This window comes from Aspergillus caelatus (assembly GCF_009193585.1).
Source record: "Aspergillus caelatus strain CBS 763.97 unplaced genomic scaffold BDV27scaffold_169, whole genome shotgun sequence".
Classification (NCBI taxonomy): domain Eukaryota; kingdom Fungi; phylum Ascomycota; class Eurotiomycetes; order Eurotiales; family Aspergillaceae; genus Aspergillus; species Aspergillus caelatus.
The window spans coordinates 26990-40497 of record NW_022475432.1 but is presented as its reverse complement, the minus strand read 5'-3'; the positions used below and the strand labels follow the sequence as shown (position 1 = coordinate 40497).

Sequence of the window (13508 nt, the reverse complement as noted above, 5' to 3'; positions counted from 1 at the left end):
CCCTTTTGCACTTTGTTTCCTTGCCCTACAACATCGATGCACAATTCAAGGAAAATATTGAATCCTTGATCAGGGCTATCTTCATACGAGCTCCAGTGCCGCCGAATGAAAGCTTTCAACTCAGCAAAAACTGCTCGATGGGATTTAGGTCCGGCGAGTATGGCGGCAAATACACCAGCTTAACTCCAGCTTCCAAGCACATTTACTCTATCCGCTCGAAGTAATGAAAAGATGCGTTGTCCATAACTAAGACAGACTTCGGTTGTAGCCACTTTCCACAGTGCTGGAGAAGCTCCTCAATAAAATCCTCGAAGACAGAGGTGTCGGTCGAGCCTTGGAAGACACGTGAAAGAACAATACCATCCTGAGAATATGCAGGCAATATTTGATACCGCTCCTCACGATGAAATTTAGGATACTTGAATCGGAGCTGTACCGAGGGGAAACCAACTCGTTTATCACATCCGGATTCGTCAACGTATACGAGTTGATAGGAATGAAAATCTGAAATTAGATGGAAATACATATCTCGCAGATCTGAGTTTCGTTCCTTGGCTTTCTGCCGAGCTGCCTTCTTTGACCAACCTTTAGAAGACAGAGCACGCCTGATACCAGATGTAGTTGCGCATATTTGGAACTCATCCCATAGGAAAATGGCCATTTCGTCAAGGTATAGATCAGGCTTTTCCAGAAGATGATCGCAAAGAGCCTCCAGCATTATTGGCGAGATGCTTCGTGGGCGCCCACCTTTATCTGGAGGTGCTTTGCTACTGCCGAATAGCCGGAGATTTGAGCGAATCCTAGGAATTGCACGCGTGCTGCAGTTAGCAGCTTCAGATATCTGGGCATTAGTAAGTGATGGATCACATTTGATCATATCACAAATAATTTGATGTTGCGAAGGCGCCAGGTTGGGTGCCATCGTATCCCTGTGGTAAGATTGATCGTCAGGAGATTATCCGCAGCAAACATCATGGTGGGGTAACCAAGGTTGTGCCTGTATAATCTATACATGTAAGATACATGATCTTTGGTAATGCAATACATAAATACCATGCGGTACAGCGTTATGAAAACACATTAAATCGGGACCTTTCCTATAATAGGCTAGCGGACTTGGCATTAGGGTTCGAAAAACAATCGAAGAGTATAGGGGGGATGACAGCAGTAACGACTCCCAACTGTATAGTGGACTATGAGATTGGGGTTACTAGCAAACGCTATTGAATTGTTTAGCACCTCAGTCACGGAACGAAAGTATAGCATTTTACTTTTTACAGCAACACTTTTGCCACACGTTCCGTAATTACATACTAGCTTACATGTAGCTCATGCAATAAAAAAAAGAAGGGAAAAATAAGAGGGAGAGAGAGGCAGAGCAAAATAAGTGGACATGGCTTTACTGTTCACCGTGAAGTATAGACAACTACAACATATCCAGGGCGTACCAGAAGGGGATATTACCAGTTCCTCATCTTCGTTAGCGAGAGTGTAAGATATGAGAGACTATGCACAAGAGCAAAAACAAGATAATATGCAAAATTATAGAAGATTATCTTTTCTATTATATTTAGACCAATATTTTAGCAAGGAATCCAATAGATTATATACATAGAATATCAGTAAAGCAGCGTAACAGAGAAGCACAGCTGAATCATTTTATAGCCGTATGCCTGCCATTCAAGAAAGAGGTTTCGTAGGCAGGCTCGTCTCATGAGTCACTGGAAAGGTAGTTTGAGCATGCTGGAAGCGTCACATGCAAGAATGATATAGCCATTATAAGCGACGAAAAAAAAAAAAAAAAAAAGGAGAGAGAGAGAGAGAGCATCAGACAGAGAGGAAGAGCGAGGGAGGCAAACAGCACCCGGGTTGGTCGGATACGCCGATCGCAGGAGACCCGGCATTTCCGTGGTTCCGCTCAGCGAGACCCACCCGTACTTTTAGCGCCAGTAAACACTATACCGAATCGAGTAGGACCCCAATAGTCTCTATTCAGAACCGAGCGAAGCAACAGCCCTAAGAGGATTCCGTTGGACACGCCATGGCCCTACCCGACGTCGTGAGACACATGCCAGCTCCTGTCCAATTGCCCCCTCCTCTGGTATTTGGAATTGACTGTCGTTGGAATGACTGCAAATCGACAGAATCATGTGAAAGATCCCCACCAAACAATCAATTTCCGAAGCAGCGACAAAGGCCTGAGTAACAGAGTAACGGAGACTTATCTAGAACGCCTAGGGAACAACGCGAGGATCATCGGTACTCTCTGGCATTGTTGTATCAAGACAAGCTTCCGGTCGGCAACCCCAGATTGGTTTTCCTCTCAATTGCTTGTACGCCTTTTCCCCCCCCCTTTCTTTTAGTCGTAGTTGTCAGTTCCGTGTTGACGTTATCTGCACATCGGTGTCACTCCCTCAATCCCTGGTGTAAGAGTATTCTCCCCGGCCATGTATAAGTGGCAGACCAGGAGGAAGAGGATTTGAACCGGCTGGGCGTCGGTTACGCTGGGGCCATTGCTTGGCCTGGGCCTAATGGCATTGACTTCTGCTCCCAAGCGCGCCCTTGGGGGATACATGGTTCGGCGAAGGCACTTGGGGAGATAGTACGGATCCGACCGGTTTTTCATTGGAGGTCGGCAGCCCCCTTTCTTTCTCCAACACTCTTCTTCGACCTGGTGCTTTGGAAAGCAAGAGAGGTGGGGGTCATGTGGGGGGGTCCGACAAAGCTGTCTTTCCTGCTGTATGGATCGAGTTACGAGTGCTGACGGCAAACACCGAGCAAATTGATTAATTTTAGTGACCAGAGGTCGGCGGTGAAGAATACCCTTCTCTATAAGCCCACTATCGTGAGCAGCCCGGGCTGTCATTCTAAGGTAGATTTTTCTTCAAGGCTGCATGAAGATCATGGCAGATCACTGCATGCACCCGCCCGCCCGCCCTCTAATGTGCGTGACTGATATACTTAAGGTATGGAGTGCATTAGCGCCGAGTCATCCAAATTAGTCTAAGCTGCAATTTGCTTTTCCTCCGAGATTTTGATGGAACCTTCCTTACTGCCTCCAGATGCCTTCCATTTCGCCGAAACTTTCTTCGCAGTAGGAAACGCACACACACTAAAAGAAAAGAAAACGAAAGAAAGGAAAGGAAAAGAAAAGAGGGGCAGCCCCCCCACCCATCTAAGTTTCGCTCTAGAGCCGCAGTTCTTCCTCGCTGTTCGATCGGAGAATGATGTGCGCTGTGATCCCGACATTGTCAACGCCACATGGGTCCAAGATGGGACTAGGTGAAGAGTCGGACTTTGCTCGCGGCAATCTTCTCGGCCCCCCAACCCAGATTAGTTCCCCTGGCGCTTGCAGAGCTTGTTGATTGTTTCTCCGGCCTTGGTTGTCCATGCTTTCATATCCTGTTCATATTCCCACATCTTCGCCATACACTGGCGGATATCACTGTTACCATGGTCAGCATTCAATAGTCGCCCCAGAGACTCCCGGACCGCACCATTCGGCCGAGGCGGGGGATAGTACCGAATCTCGGTTGTGTACCTTTCCACGGGAGGTGTTAGCCTAGCTTAAAATGCCATGATCACCACTCGGCGAGTGAAGCGGAATGGGTGGCGCCCTAGGTTTCTGTCCACGTACCGCTCATTGGTCTCGTCCAGGGCCCGCTTCAGGGATCTCCAGGATGGTCAGCTAGCGAAGAGGAAAGTGGCACAGGAAGGGAATGGTACCGGATGTGCTCCTCGACCTCACCCCGATAGCTTCATGGCAATGTTAGGACCGGTGTCCACCAAGGGAGTTTCCGCTGCGAGCCTTACCGAGTCATATCCGCCTGCAATCGGCTAGGTCCATCGTGAGTCCTAGCAACTTGGGGAGGCCAAGTGGAGTCTTCGCGTTCTTACCGAATTTCCTCCGTGGCCCTGGTAGACAGGAGATGAGCATGCGGTCGCAGTCATTGGTTAAGACAATGGGGGAGCTTACGCGTTCAGAGCATCCTCTGAGACATCGCTGGCCATCCTTGATCGCAGGCGCAGTTAGCGAAACGGTGAAATGCATCAGAGGCTAAAGGGCTGGGGATACTCTTCGGGGACAGATTCAGACGAGGGGCTGGTTGCATCTGAGCCGGGGCTCCCGTCGTCTGGTTCCAGCACATTCAAGATGTAGGATAGCCACGGATTGGGCACTCCACCGGACATTAGGCGTTATTATAGACACACAGAACGAGCCCGCGACGATAGCCAGTGGCTCCCGCGAGAAAAAAAGGCCCCAGAGGTTCACAATACGAGCAGCGTTTGATGTTGTTCTGCCAGTGAGAATCCGGCAGGACTAGGATCTAGGAAATAGGACAGCTGGCGAGAATCACGAAGGATGGAAGAAAGATGGGCTCTGACATTAGGAAAAGCTAGTTACAATAGATGAATAAAACACCCGCCAGAGATTACTTAAATAGAGACCAAGAATCCAGAAGGCTCAGCCCATACGGGTCACTGTCCATCGCAGAGTCATTCTGCTGCTGGGGTGGCCAGGGTGTTTGCTGAGATGGTTCGACGGGAGGGTGCCCGGTGGATGGTTGGGTTGATGCCTGCGGCTGCCCGGGATGCACCAGCGTTCCCTGACACGGGTCTGTTGGTTGGGCGGACAGCGCGGCGTTTACCGGTTGCGTTGGAGGGACGGTTTGCGTCGTTGCCTGCGGCAGTCCCGCCACGCCGGGCGTCCAGTGCTGAACGGGTTGGGCTGCGGTCAGCAAGCCGCCGCTGTTTGGGACCGCAGCGGCAGGTTGGCCGTGGGCCATCGGAAACGAAGGTTGCGGTGGTGCCCCTAGACCAGCTTGCACAGCTTGAACAGTATGAGCAGTTTGAGCAGTCGGACCAGCTTGCACAGCCTGACCAGCTTGAATAGCCTGACCGGTCTGGACAACTTGACCGGTTTGGCCAGTTTGAAGAGCCTGACCAGCCTGACCGGTTTGAAACGCATGGCCAGCTTGTACAACCTGACCGGCTGGGCCGACGTAGAGCTGGCCGGAGGGGAGGTGACAAGTCACCTGCGGGTGCAATGAGCCGTACGCGAGAGCGGTAGGGTGCATCGACTGGTTAACCTGCGGCTGCGAGGGATGCGGCATGCCCGCAGCCACGCCGTGACTCACTGACTGTCCGGGATAGGACCCCGGCACCACTCCCGGCGCCGACGGCGGTTGAACAGAGGTAATGTGCGGGACAGCATCCGCGGTCCATAGCGGCGCTTGTGGCGGTTGGGATGCAGTGGGCATGGGCGCCGGGGGGCGGGCGGGCGGCCCTGCTGGGCCTGCTGGGCCTGGCGCAGGAGCCGTCGTCAAACCGGCTGTGGGCGGCGGTTGGTATGTCACGGACCCCGAGCATGTCTGAGGCTGAGCCACAGTGTTCGGCGGCACTCCCAGTTGACCAGCTGGCGGATGGTCAGGGATGCCACTGCGGGGAGCCGGTGGTGACGGATTGGAAGCCTGGCTCTGCGGAGGTTGGGCGGTTTGCTGAAGCGGGTGGCCGCCCCCTACCGCTGCGGCAGCAGTCCATTCAGATGCCGCTGCCTGCGTGCTTTGCACGGCTGGAGGCTGGTGATGCGCAGTCAACATCGACGGTGCCGCCGGGGTCGCCGACGATGGACCGTTCGCCGTCTGCGGTTGAACAATCGGCGCGTCAGGGCTCGGAACCGCGGGCGAGGGCGATGAGAGGCGCGCCGGACCAGCAGGCGAGCCAGGTTGTTCATCGTCACAGCACGGCCACGGAAGCACACTTTGCGGGATGATGTCGGCATGGGGTCCTTTCCGGATGAGGGTAATCAGTGCGCGATTGGGTCCCAATGCTTCCTTCATCAGTGGAAAAAGAAATGGCGCCCTCCTCCAGGCCATCTGAAGCAATGCGCACAGGTTGGCCACGACTGTCCAATACCCCTCCATCTTCCCGTGAACCAATTGTGTAGCCTATGGAGGGTGAGGATGCCATCGATTCTCCAGCATTCGGAACATACTCACGACTTCACGAATCTCCTTCCGCTGCATGATCTTCTCAAAAGCGTTATCCGACTCCGAATCAGGCTCGCCGAGGGCATCTGCACGGGAATCATCGCCATGTGCGTCACCGGCCTGGGCTGCTTGGCTATTGCTCTCGGTCACTCGTTGGGAATGTCTGGCTCTGCGTCGTCTAGGTTTGTTTATCCGCCAGCTCCCCCGGGCCGTCGCAGGAGTCCCTGAGCTATCGATCCCTGAGCTATCGGTCATGGTTCAAACAGCAGAATAGGATCGCTGGACGGTATGTTTGTATCAAAAGTCCCCAATGCCTCCCAACCGTAGGGAAAACACAATGATGGACAGGCTGCACAAAGAGGTGCAATTTTTATAACCACAATTCGTAGTGGATCCAGGAGGACATAGAATCCTCTTCTAATGCTGCTTTGAGCTTTAACCGTTGGTCATCTCCTTTTCTTCCTGTCCTTTCTCTTTTTGATTTTTTATTTTTTATTTTCTGTTTTTTGTTTTATTTTAATTTTCAGAATCTTATTTCTTTTTGCCCCCCCCCCTCCATTAGGGTGGCCCTCGCTTTTTCGGATGCTTGGCATGAATTGCACGGTTTCGATCCTCGGCTCATGTTGATCCAACGTTGGGCGAAATTCAGATGCCGTAAAAACTATTCCTAGAGATCCAATACTAGTTGTTGACCGTTAGTTGTCCATCACAGTGCAACAGATGGTTGCAGTGGAGCCGACTAGGAACAACTAAGCTCCACCGCAACTGGAGCTAAGCCAGGGGGGAAATGAGGGCCTGGAGACGCACACAGACCAACCGATGCCAAGGCTTTAGGGGAAGCCAGGCGACCATAGTGTGCCAACACTGATGTTCACCTGTACAGTAGAAGCTCCACCCTTGTAGGCGAACCGCTCAGGAGTCTCACGACGGCGCGATCAAGCATGTCGGAGTGCTGAACGTGATAGAGACGTCCACCGAAAACGACTGTCGGGTTCCAGTGGATCCACCCCCCAAAAAGAGACGCACTGCAAGTTCCGAGGTCATAAACCAACGGTCAACCCTTGTTGCCCAACCCAGGATGCATGTTTCGCTAAGAGCAACAAATTGCGACTCTGCTCTGCCCTGCCGAAAGTTTCACCGGGTCAGATATCCTTGGGGGCAATCATGTTATTCACACGGTCAAGGCGAAAGAGCCCGGTGGTCAGAAAGTGGGGGTCTGATGAGTTCAAGGCTGTTCTTCCTTGGATTACCAAGCTGAGGCAGAAGAATACCCCTTGGAAAGATATTCAACGGATATGGCTCAAGAAGTTCGGCATTCCAAGAACGGTGAATGCGCTGCGCGGGCAATGGTATCGCGCTCAATGGGGCTGGGTCCCGCAGGTTGGGAGCGAGACAACGCCGCCGGCAGACGTCGAGACAACGGCAGAAACAGAGTCCTCGGATGACCTCCCACAAGCAACGTCCTGCAGCCCGCAGCAGCCCTCGCGAGCGCGACGGAAATCCGTGTGGAGTGTCCCCTCGAGCCCTGAGCCGGCCCCCACACCCGATTCGGAGGACGCCCAAGCACCTCTCGCCGGCGTGTCAACATCACAGACCCTTCCGTCGACCACGGTCGAGCAGAGGGCAGCGCGGAAGTCCCTGAGCAAGAATCAAGAAAATGCTCTGAAGATTTCACTCGCATTCAGTAAGTACTGGCTTCACGCCCGTGCCCCCTGTGCGGGCATCACACTGACTCAGTGCCCAGTATGTACTCAAATATACCAACAAAGACGGGCGAAAAATAGACGCGAGAAAGACGCAGTCCCTCGGCCGTACGGCCGTATCGTTTGAATTGCCCCTCCAGGAAAGGGTTAGGGCCACGGCGTCGTTATAATCCAGCGAAGACTCTGCCCTCCGATTCTGTAGCAAGGGCATAGCTTTTGAACATACCTGACCAGAAAGAAATGTTGCTCTTTATGGAGAGCGTGGTGGACGCCGGAATGTCAATGTATCACTTGTTGCTTGTTATCCACCCTCTTTTCTCGCTGTGTTCTTGGATACCGGGCCATCATATTAGGCTCTTTTCTGTCCTTGTTTTAGTTTTCTTTCTCCTCCCCATCCCTTTCTTGTTTCTTTTTTTTCTTTGTTTTTAGCGTTCCCCTTGGCGCCATCACGATATGTTTATTTGTCTCTGGTTGAGACGCGGATAATTCAAAAGTAGGGAAAACAACCCCCAATCCCTCGGGCCCTCCGGTAGCCGTGTCGGTATTCTTGTTGGTCAAGTAGAGCTACACGCTTTAGCGCAACGCAGAACGTAAAAGCACTCCAGGCAGAATCTGGATGCCCCACGATGTACCCTCCCATCCTCAACTTTGCATGCGCGCGTCGCTCAGGGGGAGACATGTGTTTCAAGGCCTCCCTCGACGGTACTATAAAACAGCCGCGGGCCACGGCACATGGTGGCAGAACAAACAGGAAGGTGACGTTATCGACTTGGGCGAAGCGGGCCATCCAAGAGACAATCAGTCAGGGGCGGGTTCTCACTGCATAGATATGGCTGCATGGTTGGGACTGGAACATGACGAGGGGGGCTGGGCCATCACGGACAACGACGCGATGCGGAGGGTCATCAACGGAATGGACTGCCCTGCCAATCAGCACCCTTCCATCGCGCTCTTTGTAGGACACACTGCCAAGGCGCAGGCGCTCCGATCGCTGTATCCGCATAACAATACTGGCCGTCACCGGAAGCAGGGTTGGGCTCAACTGCACCTGTCCGGCGCGGCCACATCTCATCCGGTTATAGTTATCGAGAGCAGCCTCTCGCGCACATCCCCGCCCGGGCCATCCCAGCAGGAGCCACTCCGGCGATACCCCATCCCCCGCACTCGGGGAAGCTCCCACGAGGATCTTCGGTCACTGCTGTACCGAGACGTCCTACTCCCGATCGTGGACACCGTGTGCGTCTTCGCAGCCGACTGCGGCGGCATCCGTCATGTCCAACACTTGCTCGCATCGTGGGGCCCGCTGCCGCCGACCGGTCTGGACGGCGCAACGGCTCCCGTGCGTCCCCGTTGGGTGATTGTCCTGACAGACCCCGACGATGATGCAGTCCCGGCAGGCGGGATAGAAACCACGCTGCAGGCCACGGCTGTGCCCCATCTCGCAGGATCCGTCGCGGTTGTCGACCTGCGGCCCCGGCAGCCGTTGTCGCGGTTCAGCCGGTTCGAGCCCCTCCGGCGACGGCTGTCGCTGGAGCTGGACGAGGTGCGCACGCTGCGTGCCAACGCACATCTCCTCTTCTCCGCCCTCCATCTGGAGTGGATCTTCCGGGGACTGCTGCGACACGTCGCGCAAGGCCCTGCGTCGCCATTCAATTGCATCCAAGCGTGCCGTCCCCAGCACTTGGATGCTGATGAGGTCGCCCAATACCTCGGAATCTTCCTGCAGCTCACCGAGAAGACCCAGATAGCGGACCCATTCACGGCAACCTTCATTGCGTCGGCGTTCCTTATGGATGCATATCCGCCCGGAATGCACAGTGAGTAGCACCGGCTCCGGGGCGATGTCGTCGTGGCGGCCATGGTGGTGCTGGTTGACTGACTGCCGCAGGATTCGATCCCGTCGTGACGTTCCGCACCTTCTACGCCGAGCCCTGCAAGGCCGCATGCGCCGCATCTCCCTCCGCCAGCGTTCGCCGTCTCCACCGTGCCGTCGAACGCGAGTTCGTGTCGCTCTTTTCCACCCTCGCCGTGACCGGCCGGTCCGCACAGATCCGACGGGAGGTGTTCCGCAACGGCCAGTCAACCTGGTCGACGCTCCATTCGAATCGGGTGTGCCTGTTCTGTCTGCAGCGGCCCCCCGAGCATGTGCTGCCCTGCAGGCATGCCCTCTGCGACGTCTGCGCGTGCATTTTGGGCCAACGTGCCGCTGGCGCGGAATATCACGTCGAGCTAACCGAGTGTCCCGCGTGTCAGGTGTCGTTCTCCCTCACCGTCCGTTTGCTCCCTCCAACCAAACGGCCTACCATCCTGGTCCTGGACGGAGGCGGCACCCGCGGCGTCGTCACGCTGGGGTTCTTGAAGGCCCTCGAGGATCAGATCGGCCGCACGCGAGGACTGCGTGAGGCATTTGACCTCACGCTGGGAACCAGTGTCGGTAAGTGGTCCTGAGTGGTGGTCGTCGGATTGGGGCGGTCACTGGCACGGTTGAAGCTGAACATAACTCTTTTCCTTCACGCATCCCAGGCGCCATCATCGCATCCGACGTAATGGTCTGCGGTGCCAACGTGGCCGACGCCCATCCGAAGTTCAATACCCTGGCACGTCAGGTCTTTTCCCAACGGCCCCTCTGGCAGACGATCTTGGGACAATCGTGGGGCTGGGTGACGGCCTGGATGGCCGACAGCCGGTACGACTCGGCCGTGTTGAACCGAACTCTGCAGGATGGCTTTGGCCGCGACCGCCGACTGTTCGATACCACGAAACCCTTGGTATCCGGCATCCGAGTGGCTCTAACAGCCAGCCAGGTCGAAGACGGGTCGCTCTGTCTGTTCTCCAACTATCGAGCGGCGGGCCGTCTTCGGATGTCGTCCGCCTATAGAGCACTAGTGCCTGAGCAGGAGCCATTTTTGTGGGAAATGTAAGTCCCCCTTCACCCTTCCAATAGCCGAAGGCCATCGAGGCAGAAGCCGGCGACACCGACACCTGGACCAAAAGCACTGTGAAGAGGGCGATAAGCCGGCGTGGTCAAGGGGACGTAAATAAAAGCGGCTCACAGTGCGGCAAATAAAAAAGGGGGAAAAAAAAAATAAAATAAAATAAAAAGTTGGGTGCTATATGCGAAAAAAGAGGAGGAAGGATGAGGGGAAAGAGGCCACCCATACTAGTATTGGCCCTCGGCGCTGCGGCGGAGCCATCGATGCCTTGGTTCGTATTGTTGGGAGATGATGGCTAACACTGAACGGCAGTGCTCGGTGCTGTGTGGCTGCCTTAGGGTACGTATCTCGGGACATGCTGGAAGTGAGTCGGGACAACGACCGACCCACCGCGTTAACCTACCCCAACAGGTATTTCACCCCCAAACGACTCCTGGGCCTTGGGACCTTCCAAGACGGTGGAGTTCGGGCGAATTGTCCGCTTCGAACCGCTCTCCGCGAGAGTGAGATCATCTGGCCGACAGCCAAACGACCCGACCTTGTGGTCAGCATCGGCACCGGCTATACGTCGGCCGACGACGGACCTGTCCACCTGCGGCGAGAGAGTTTCGTTGAACGCGGCCTGCGGGCCTTTCTGTCGTCGCCGGCGGTCGATGGGCGACGCGGCTGGCAGGACGCGCACGACAGCATCCCCGAGAGTGTCAAGCAGGAGACCTTCCGCCTGGACCGGGTTGTCTCCGGCGCGCTACCTGAACTGGACGACGTGCGCGCCCTTCACGAACTAGGTGAGTATGAATACCACATCCCCGACGAGCTGACCCAGGCTTGGCTGGCCAAGTCGTTCTTCTTCGAACTGGACGAGGAGCCACTGTTCACCCGCGGGCACTACGAGTGCCGCGGGTCGATCCTCTGTTGTAAGTATGGCGCCGCCGGTCTTGTTGAGCAGACCCTGTCCCACTTCCCCGGAGCGCGCTTCGCGCTCGACGACGGCAGTGACCTGGGTGCCGTTGATCACGACCAGGGCTGTCTCACCTGTGGCTATTACCGCAAGCGAGTCACCTTCCGCGTGTCGAGCATCCACCAGACCCTGCAGCTAGGCATTCGCGGGGTCGCCAGGTACAGGGCCATCGGTGGCTTCCCCACTTCCATCCAAGATCTCCTCCATGAACAGCAAGCCGACTGCCCGTTTGGGCGAGCTGACCATCGCAGTGATTTTTGGCCGCCGGTGCGCCGGTGCTACTGTCCCGCGCGGAAGCGATCTCACACATCGATGCAGACTGAGCGCGCGACTAAGAGGCGACGGCTCTAGCAGGCGGTTCAAACCCTTCCGAATTGCAAACTAATCTAGGAGTAAAGGCATCGCCTCGTAGAAAGAGTAGAGGGGGGGGAAGGGTGACAGAAGAAATGTGAAGAGGGGAAAAGCAAAGAGAAAGGGAAGGTAAGAGAAGGAAGCGAGAGGGGCGGGAAATGGAAAGAACAGGGTGGACAACAGGCGTACACGGTGGCCGAGAGTCTCCTGCTTTTTGTGAAAGAGCAACCTTGTCCCGCTGCTGCCAAGGACCACCGGTTGTGTAGATGGGCCCACCAAAGGTATTTCGATATGGCATCGAGGTAAGTGAGCCTTCCAGGAAAGGGTGCAAACGGCCAGCGTTCCAGAATTGTGGATCATAAGTGGGAGAGCATTACGTCAAGGAGATACACGGCGCTGTTGGGCTTACCCAAATGAGCAAAGCCACGTGGGCATCAGGAGCAGTCCTGTCCCGGTGCTCCGGTTCAGAGATTTCTAAATCGGACCGCGTCCGAGGTAATCTGCCTTTTGCCAACTGCTTCCTTTCTTGCTTCGAAAACCCAATCCATCCGCTAAAAACCGGGGCGGTTGTCTGCCAAGATGACCATCTTTTGGAATCGCGCTCAAAGGCGCCAAAAAAATGGCCCGACCAACAACAATAACTATGATAACTAGATGTCGACATTCCCTCCCGATTTTCCTGTAAACCTGCGCGTAGCGATTGGTGTTCAATTGCGGGCTCCTTTCCCTTTCTGTGTTTGTGATATCGGGATAAAGATAACGCGATTCCGGCCACTTGGAACCGCGTCTCTTCCCTCATCCAAAGCCTATCATTACGGCTCTAGATAGATTCGATCGGTAGATGCTTAGGCGCCAAATGCAGAATGCAACTTTCCCTTTATGTATGGTTTCTTATTTTTTTATTTTTTTTTTCTATTAAATTAAAAGAAAAGAAAAGACAAATATATATAATCGCTAGTGGGAAGTGAGGTGTGACCCTGGTATAGGTATTCGTCACGTGGTATATTTCACCCCTCCTTCTTGTGGTACCTTATTGTCCCACCGTTGTTGACTCTTTCCTTCTTCCTTCTTCCCCTTCAGTGTTTTCTCCTTGTTTTGATAGCTCTGATCGTTTATCGAACGTTGCGGGTATTATCCCTTACAAATAGATCCAGAAAAGCCACCAATTGAATATTGTACAGAGATTACTACCAAAACACTAGGAATCCCTTGTATTCATATCATTCTATATCATTATGTACCTAGGGAGCCACTGCCTAATTCAACCTTCTATTCTCAGCGGCTGATATTACAGGATGATCCGCCTGAACCGATTGATCTATCTAATCTAGATCCAGATCCACCAATTGAATGGCCTCCTAGAACCGCTGGTTATACTGGCACATGGGAGGCCTAGAGGTTCTAGAAATCAAGAGATCTCAGGCTTTGAACAGGCTGAACAAGCGCTCCGGCAGCAAGGTGCTCAGGCATGCACTCAGGTGGGCAATAATCCTATAATACTAGAAGATCCTTCCTAAACAGGAAAGATCAAAAGCTTCAAAGCCATCGAGTAGGCCGAAATACGGTATTGACA

At 54.3% G+C, this 13508-nt stretch overlaps 4 protein-coding genes across 4 annotated transcripts; 2 read left to right on the top strand and 2 right to left on the bottom strand.

Annotated features, from left to right (window-relative positions):
* Window positions 1–3911: 3911 nt before the first annotated feature.
* On the bottom strand, window positions 3912–6245 carry BDV27DRAFT_166792 (uncharacterized protein; the record flags this gene model as incomplete). Its single annotated transcript, XM_032074277.1, has 3 exons — window positions 3912–5834; window positions 5893–5948; window positions 5996–6245. 3 exons carry the CDS (start codon window positions 6243–6245, stop codon window positions 4434–4436), a joined length of 1707 nt encoding a protein of 568 aa, XP_031924631.1. The 3' UTR covers window positions 3912–4433.
* A 663-nt stretch (window positions 6246–6908) lies between these two features.
* On the top strand, window positions 6909–8073 carry BDV27DRAFT_27429 (uncharacterized protein). The gene has a single exon (XM_032076198.1). The coding sequence runs from the start codon at window positions 7155–7157 to the stop codon at window positions 7818–7820; it is 666 nt and encodes a 221-aa protein (XP_031924630.1). The 5' UTR covers window positions 6909–7154; the 3' UTR covers window positions 7821–8073.
* Window position 8074: 1 nt separating this feature from the next.
* On the bottom strand, window positions 8075–8526 carry BDV27DRAFT_27430 (uncharacterized protein). Its single transcript, XM_032076199.1, has one exon. The coding sequence runs from the start codon at window positions 8478–8480 to the stop codon at window positions 8181–8183; it is 300 nt and encodes a 99-aa protein (XP_031924629.1). The 5' UTR covers window positions 8481–8526; the 3' UTR covers window positions 8075–8180.
* On the top strand, window positions 8523–11997 carry BDV27DRAFT_166782 (patatin-like phospholipase family protein; the record flags this gene model as incomplete). The annotated part of the gene is made up of 6 exons (XM_032074276.1): window positions 8523–8594; window positions 8667–9510; window positions 9582–10127; window positions 10217–10610; window positions 10939–10965; window positions 11038–11997. The coding sequence occupies 6 exons, from the start codon at window positions 8523–8525 to the stop codon at window positions 11933–11935; spliced, it is 2781 nt and encodes a 926-aa protein (XP_031924628.1). The 3' UTR covers window positions 11936–11997.
* Window positions 11998–13508: the final 1511 nt, after the last annotated feature.